Source organism: Plasmopara halstedii, assembly GCF_900000015.1.
Source record: "Plasmopara halstedii genome assembly, contig: Scaffold_3060, whole genome shotgun sequence".
NCBI lineage: Eukaryota > Oomycota > Peronosporomycetes > Peronosporales > Peronosporaceae > Plasmopara > Plasmopara halstedii.
In genome coordinates this window covers 1,680,215-1,688,532 of record NW_020189964.1, presented here as the reverse complement: position 1 = coordinate 1,688,532, position 8,318 = coordinate 1,680,215, and the positions used below count along the sequence as shown (strand labels likewise).

General features: G+C 42.5%; 2 protein-coding genes across 2 annotated transcripts; one reads left to right on the top strand and one right to left on the bottom strand.

Moving 5' to 3' along the window:
• Positions 1–1,525: 1,525 nt before the first annotated feature.
• Positions 1,526–1,797, bottom strand: PHALS_06843 (Ca2-binding protein (centrin/caltractin), EF-Hand superfamily protein; the record flags this gene model as incomplete). The annotated part of the gene is made up of 2 exons (XM_024720202.1): positions 1,526–1,592; positions 1,649–1,797. 2 exons carry the CDS (start codon positions 1,795–1,797, stop codon positions 1,526–1,528), a joined length of 216 nt encoding a protein of 71 aa, XP_024585424.1.
• Positions 1,798–3,309: 1,512 nt separating this feature from the next.
• PHALS_06842 (uncharacterized protein) lies at positions 3,310–3,642 on the top strand (the record flags this gene model as incomplete). The annotated part of the gene is made up of 1 exon (XM_024720200.1): positions 3,310–3,642. The coding sequence occupies one exon, from the start codon at positions 3,310–3,312 to the stop codon at positions 3,640–3,642; it is 333 nt and encodes a 110-aa protein (XP_024585423.1).
• Between the last annotated feature and the right edge of the window lie 4,676 nt (positions 3,643–8,318).

Genomic DNA, 8,318 nt, shown 5'->3' with positions numbered 1-8,318 from the left:
CAGTAAATGACTGCACATAATGGTACCATTTCTCGGAATACTGTTTCTGTCGAATCCATTTCTCGAAGGTATTAATGTTAACACCGAAGATTGAAGAGGTATGTTCAGCATCTGGATTGCCGAGAGAGGAATGAAGGTAGAAAAAGACGGCTTTTGACTATTTCTCCCGCGTCATAGTGCGGTACATCTCTGATGTCACCTTGCCCAAATTCCTTTTGTATTCATTGTATCCAATAGCTCCTTCATCAAGCGGCGATGCAGCTGACGCTGTCGTGCCTCAATTATAATTTCACTAGGTATTTGGCTGTTGGTAGAGTTCGGCTGGACATGTGGCTGTAGAGACTGCAAATGCAACTTCGGGAACATTTCTCGACGAATTAGGCGAGCGACAGATTCAACGTGGTCTCGCCCGCGCTTCCTGCGTTCTTGGGCGTCCACCCACTTCTGATTCGCAGGATTTGATAGCAGAAATCTCTTCATGATGCCAAACTAGAGTGCGGACTCCGTGGTGATTTTTTTGTTTGGTCATTACCCATGTGGTTGTTTTTTTTGTTAAACAAAAATCACCTTAATGTTAAGAGGTGAACGAAAATCAGAAAAAGGTGATCTTTTTGAGTGGCTTTTATTTTGTGAAGTACGTTATATGTTTTCCTGATAAAATAGTAAAGCCTACTTTAAAGCTATACTACTGGCTATTCAGCAACGTACTGACTTGCTGTACAAGTGAAGCCACACTCTTATGTGGTCACACTATCTTGTGTGACCCAAACCCTTCCTACTATCGCACGTGTAACCCCTTCTCGCATGGGACATAACGTTGATATTCACGACACCAGTATGTTGGGTTGAAACTAGTTAACGTACTTTTTTTACCGGAAGTCGCTACATCATCCCGATACTTGAATATGCTCTGATGGCCCGTTTCGATGTTCAAGATCAATTTATTTTGGCAATACCCATTTCCTGCACAGAATCTATCATATTTCACGCTCGCACCAAATCCAGAGTCCATCGACTTGGCTTGAATACATTTGTGATCTATCTCGGTATTGCTCCGTCGCGCACAGCAACGTCGTTACCACCTTGCCCTCAATCTTTTTCGATTATATCTTAGAAGCAAAGTATAGAATGAATGTGGTGTTTGGAGTTGCCCCGGCTATAAACCAAACCGGAATCTGGTGATGAACATGATACGGTGGTGACGTCGCGCATTGATGAAGAGAGATGTACAAATCCGCAACATATATTGCTGCGTTGCCGAAAGCTTTAAAGAAAGTTTGAGCTCAGATGTCGCGGTTGCAAATGCACCGCTATTCCATTTCTGTGACTTTTCTGTATATTAGTTCAACACTCAACAAGTAGTGGAACCTTATTGGGGGACCTCAAGTATTGAAGAATGTATAAGGCGCATCGTACCCCTTTTCTTAGGATCCTGCGTCTTTGAGCCGGAATTTTGCACTCAATAAATATAGTGTAGAAACAAAAGAAATAGATAGAAGAGCTAAAAATCAACATATATGCTGATCTAAGTACCAGGTGGTGTTGCGAAGCTTGCAGGCAGCGAAAAGCGAACAAGCAATTGCCTACTTACACTGACTTATATAGACAGGCAACACCAAGATACATTTTTACTGATGCATCTACCTACTAGAAACCGTTTTCATCGGCTAGATTTTGCTGTGAATTGTTTCTATTAACTGTGCTTGCTGAAGTCTTCCCATTACGCCTTTTCAAAACGCGAAAAAACTCTTCCTCGTTATACAGTCCGTCTCCATCGCGATCTGCTTCATCAATCATATCAAAGCATTTTTCCATCTGTCAAAGTTTCGCCCAGTTCGGTACACACACGCTTTGATTACGAAATCTTGTCCGTGTTATAATCGTCAAAAAGCTGAAATATCTACTTATTCACGTGGATCTCGTGATTTCAAAATAGATAGAAATAACCGTTTTTTTATGAGATCAGTTTCACAAAGTAGATGATTTGTGAGCTGACCATTTTACCCATTATCAATTCAATAAATATCTCAACATTGATCGTCTCTGAGAAGCCCTAATCAATGTCAATAATCATCTGATGGATCTCCGAACTTGAAACCCGATCGCCCACATTGCAGCTTAAGGTTCCCGCATGTCGACCGTGCCGCCAAAAGCTGTAGTAAAGAGACGGAAAGCTTTTTTGACCTGTTCTAGATCGTCGTCATCTAAATTTTCTCTCTTCTGGCTTAGGCTTGCGACGAAGCGCAGCCCGAGACCGTGAATAAGTTGATACGGACGTGCAATAAAAGCATCGTTATCTTTTTCAACGGAAAAAGTGCATGGAGAATTTACTATTATTTGTGCTCAAACGAGATCTGCATGTTCCGACTAATAATCTCTCGACTGAATATCTGGCACTTATGGTCAGGGATATCTCAATGTTACGTTTTTAATAATCCAGACGTGGTATGTTTTCTACTTGAACTAGACGAGAGGGATCAAATCCCAAGACATCTTGCACACTATCTCTCTGGCTATCATCAAAGACAGGTTTGCCCCCATGCCAAGAGATTGTGGAATCACTTGATCAGAGAATGGGAAGGCTTCGGTGTCAGCTTTCGAGGCAAGCCTCTAGCAGCAATTTTCGCACTTCGACTACCATCTTCTCCAGCTCGATTGGCGCTTGCAATGGACCAATAGCTCAGTGATCTTTCTTTGGAGGAAGCAACGACCTTGATGTACCCAATGACCAACATGGTATGGCAATATATGTGCGTGATGTGTGTGGCGGCTGTCTTGCACAACCGAATCCAGGTCATGAGCGGTAACCCCTTCGTACGCGACAAACCGGAGACGCTTTTAAGAATAACAATGGCTCGCCTATCGACAGGACTCTTGGACCTCTGCATTCTCTTCGACACGCTATGCCCTAAGACGACGGACTTAACAGTCGGAGTACTCAAGGCGATCGTTGCTATGATCACGAACAAAGCGAATCTCCCAGCAATCCCTCTACCCAGCATGGCTCGACATACCTCCTCTTGTTCAATGGAGGGTCAAGAGGCAACCTTGGTCCAGGCCGTTCGGGTTCGGTACTGGTGCGTATAACACGCGAGGTCTCGACCCTACGATGTTCTAGTTCGCGTCTATGACTTATGGTCATCCAACTACCACGAACAACAAAGCAGAATATGGAGGCCTGTATCATGGACTTCGCTACGCAGTGTCACACGGATTCTCGCCTCTCTACGTGATCGGAGACAGCTGAATGATCATCGGACAGATGCGAGAACATCGGCCTCCAAAAACGCACCCCCTTTTGGCATAGTTATGCTCAGTGCCAGCTCGAGATTGGCAATCTGCACGTCGTCGGCTCTTGCCATCACCCAAGGGCATACAACAAAATGGCAGATCGCACAGCAAACATCGCAACAATGCGAAGCAAGCACTGCTCACCCAAACCGGGAGGCCATTGCGGAACACCTCAACCAAGACCTACAATACTGGCTCCCAGCGTTCGGTTGCAGGTCTCAGCTGTCTTGGATGGAGCGCCGTTCTAGAGAAGCTAGTACTCGGGACTTCTTCCGAAACCCAGCCGGCGAACCGCCTTTGGCGGCAGACGCCAGCTCCCTCCTAGTCGAAACGCGTAATAACGTAGTCTAGCTAGGAGAGAGGATATCGTCGTTCATCTACATGTAACACAATATACTTGACCTTCATCATCATCAAGACAGGTATATTTTTAAAAAATTTCAATCGCATGAAACAGATTAAATAATAAATAATGACGTTTAGTCATACGACAAGAAGAACTGTAGTTTTTCATTGTGCAATGGCAACAGCTTTTGTAGCAGCAAAATCTTGCAGCGTGCATTTTAAAAGTGCAATGTTTTACCATTCCGTTATAGCCACAGGGGCTGCATGCACCTTGATTGAATTTACGGACACAAATAATGAACATGAGTGTGCTGACTGCGTTTTTCCGGAGTACAAAGATTATTTTGACGCGTTGATACTCGCAACTGCTCACTTATTTCTACTCCTTTCCAAAGCAGTTGGCTGCATCAGCTGAATATTACAGAGTGCTTATCTCAGGTGGTTTTCTAACACAATCTCTATGTGTATTAAAATTGAACAATAAACTGTTGCAGATTGACATGATCTTCGCTTGAGTTATTCCTTTCTAAACTCCCCAATTCCATTGCCCCTGACAAAGCGGAGCATGAAGCTTTTTATCAATTTCACATTTGTTGCCGCGACCGTCACGTTCTACTGCCTCTGTGGTCGATAATTATCCTGAAAACGCTATCGTTTTCCATCGCAATGCTTTACCGTGTTTTGAACACTCTTGTGTGCGCTTCGACAGCAAAACTTACCCGAACGCGTGCATTTGTCAGGTGACTAACTGCCGCACTAGGGTCACGATGGCTTATTTATGGCCTTGTCGTGATAAAGTTGAAGATAACTAGCAGGTACATACGTCAGCATCGGCTACTTCATTGAGCGAAAGCGAAAACGTCTTCGACTTGCGGCCGTGCTCATTTAGCTACCGAAGAACGGGGACCATCTATTCAAACTCAGCTAGAAATCTCGATAGTTCCTGGAACCTGTTAAAACTGAACAAAATGAAGGAGTCGCTAACCAAATGGTATGCCTTTGATCAACGCTTGGAACACAACATACATCCCTACGCCTATCTCACGGAGTTGCATGACGATTTTAGCACCTGGGATAAGAGGTTGATAAAATTTATAAAGTCGCTGTAGGGGAGAGGAAAGACACGGCTACTTTACAGTGTGAGTGAATCAGCAAAAGAGCCGAAAGTGTTGTGAGAAGATGAACAAAAAACTAAAACTATCATTGCACGGCTTTCCATTGTTTATTGGGCACAGTTTAAAGCATACGCCGATCTGTATAATCCACGTCCTAATGTCAATCTAATAAAAGATTTAGCCTCGTAACTTCGTGTCAAAGACGGATCTTGATATCGTAGCACTAATTTACTCAGCTGGTGTATGTGCTTCATTCAAACTAGATCAATCGTTTTTTACCTTGCTCTTCTGATGATATAGATTCGTTTTAAGCCCAACGAGGAGAACTGCTGTTTACTAAATTTTACAAGCCTCAGCCATACAATTTCATTAAATATCTCAGAGCACATTCCCTACTTTCAGACAGCGTGACTGATGCTTCCACGTCAATATAGCATTATTTCGAAGCAGTTGGCAAGCAAATTGGAGTCAAATAGATTTTTATATCACCCCTGGTATCATCCATGAGGGTAAGCTGGTCTTGTCGTTTTCAAATTAAAAATTAGTACTTTCTAATTTGAGATAATTTGTGTAATACATGAAATTTACGCCAAGATATTATTTCGTATATTAAAATTAGTCGAAATAGTCATAAAGCACATATGTCAGCTGTCCACGTTTTCAATGTACGATAAGAGTGAGCACCGTTTACTCATCATCGGTGTCGACGGATTCGTTGGCGACAATATTGTGCAGTGTGCCCGCTCCAAAGCTCAAAAAGGTAGCGCGCAGCCTTAAACCATCGGGAAAGCCGCAGTGACAGGATTTGCCTTGGATTGATCACATAGATTAGCATATGGACAACTTCTTTAATGACAACAAGTTAGCAAAAGCTGTCGATCTCGTCACAGGAATGAGTACGTCTAATTCATCAACAGTTTGGGATATTAAATCACGTTATAATGTAAACATTGTATGATTAGGCGCATCTGGAGACGGCGAGTTCATCGAAATTATGCACTGACGCCACGGATGTGGCTGCTTAAAAGCTGAAGTAGAGCGCTTTTTGTTCGTCTTGAATTCTCGCGTGGGCTCATTATATTCGCCTTGGCAGCCGATATGCGGCTACTATCACGGCAAAGAGAGAGCTGAAGCTGTCGTACGGAAAAGGTAAGGGCGATTGGATCAAAATAAATATTAAAGAATCCAAGTTACCGCATGCTTGTAGATTTCCTGGCACAGGCATCGCGCTGCTTCCGGGTTTTATTTACGGATGGCGACGCACGAAAAGATGACAAGTTATCTCGCAGTAACTAGTCGGAGCACCAACTTCAATACTAGGAGGTGATGTTGGCGTGGTGTCTTCAATTAAAGTTTATGCCATTCCTTGGCGATTGGATTTAAAGACGTGATCCATGTTAGTGATTGCTGTTGCAAAGGCTGCAGTACTCAGAGCAATCGGTCTGGTGCACGAACGAACATCAAATTCGATGAGTATGCTGAAACGTGCTGATTTATGTCATCTTCATGAATAAGTTTAACCGTACAGAAAGCACATGTTTGTTCAAACGCAAGATGTAATGGAAACGTACACGACCGGATTTGATGCATCCAATCAGCTTATCGCAGCGTGATTAGTCGTAGAACCTGAAAGTCGAGCTCTACCTGGGGCATATACCCTACTCATCAGGTGGTATTTCTATACAAATCTAGACTGTTTGCAGTGGCAATGTCTGGATGGCAAAATTGAGTCTTGTGAATAAAGTTTTTTGTATAAGTGTGGTGCATAGTTGCTGCCGTAGCTCTTTCGTTTAGTGGAAGCTAAGCTAAGGTCGGTGATCTTTCGTTCTATACTTAGACCAGCACGAGGGTGGCGTATCGCAATTTGCTTACTCCAGGACAAACTCCAAATTAAACTCAAGGCAAATAAACTCATCCGTTTAAAGCTGCATTTTCTGCGTTTTATTTTCGGCAAAGCCGCCTATATCCAAATCAGAAGGGCTACCTAATTAAATAGTCGGACCTTATCAAATGCAAGAATACTGGCAGTCCAGCCATGTACTGACTTCTTGTTAAGGTGTAGCCACAGCATTGTATGATCACAACATCTTGTGACCCACCCCTGCATGTGTGACCCCGCTACATATGGAAACATCGTCAGGATCGGCTTTTTCAAGGTAAGAATATCTTGGTTTCGTGACTGTGCTCATTTGAATGCAACTGACAAAGAGCGAGAGCTAAATATTGGTTCTTATCTATCTGAAAAATTAGAACTATAGCGTTCGAGTTGTTTTTTACGGAACATACTGCTTGTAATTATTTTATGCTCACATGATATAAGTCCTGGCATCGCTAATTAATGCTCTGGGTTGCGAATACGGTGCAAGTTTAGTTGAGTTTGCCCTTCTGGTTGAGACAATAAATGTAGCTGCGTCAGCGTTTGGTATCTTCGTCTACATGAGGTCACTTCCCTTACAGGAATGTCTTTGAATTTATTCTAAGCTTATAACGACTCGCATTGAGTCAGAAGTTTCTGCCACATCTTTAAGATAAACAGCTACACAACTATACGTCACTCACTTGTCGTCGCGAAAATAGAACCAACGCGTCTCTTGGCATGTAACTTAAATTATGGTCTACGCAGCGGAATTACTATGCACGAGACCGCGTTAACAGACGCACGAAGGTTTGCTTAGCACGCTCCTACCAGGAGCAAAACCAAGAGCCTCTACCGTGCTTTGGTGTCTAGCTAGACTCTGCTCTTCTAAGAATATTTCGACTAAAACTACATGTGAATATCTCGCATAGAAAAACTGTATGTGGCTTAACACTCGGCAGATTTAAATAATAAGACTTTGGTACTTGTAAAAATCAGAAGTGCTATCTGAATCTCGTTAAAAATACTGTTTTGTACAAATATGTGAAAAGCAGTATTTTACAGTCTTACAAGATCTACAATACTGCACTTTATTGTGCAATCCGTACTGTACAACGATGATTCTCGTAAAGTTATTGTGCAATTTCTACAATACTGTACATTTATACAAGATTTAAACAAATGTACAATACAGACGCCGTTGCACGTACACACAAGTTTAGCTATTGTCCATCAACTCGTTTCACCTTGGTACTTGAATGAGGTAGCGAAGAGGTTTGGAGGTTGGGTTTTTCACCCAACGCTACGTAACCCGTAAGTGTAAGATCTTGAGAATCGGCATTTGTGCCACTAACGTGTATTTAATATTAGTTGATATTTAACTTAAGCATAAATTAACGTCACCAATGAACTTTTACTTTGCAGGCAATCGCTTTCGCTCGTGGATGAAGCGAACACATTCATCCTCTGTGTTTGATCAGAGGTTATTTGAGTCAGAGTTACTTAGGTGAGAGATACACGGCAACCCTTTTGAACTTGGTAGCACTGATCGTAAATTCGAGGACCGAGTCCAAAAAATAGACTGTACCAAATGGTATTTGAAAAAGTGGAATGTTCAAGTAGCTGTCTTTATACAATAGAAAACACTTGCTCAGATTCTGTTTCTGTCATTTTGATTCTCTCGAAGGGATAACGTAGTTAGCACTTCAGTG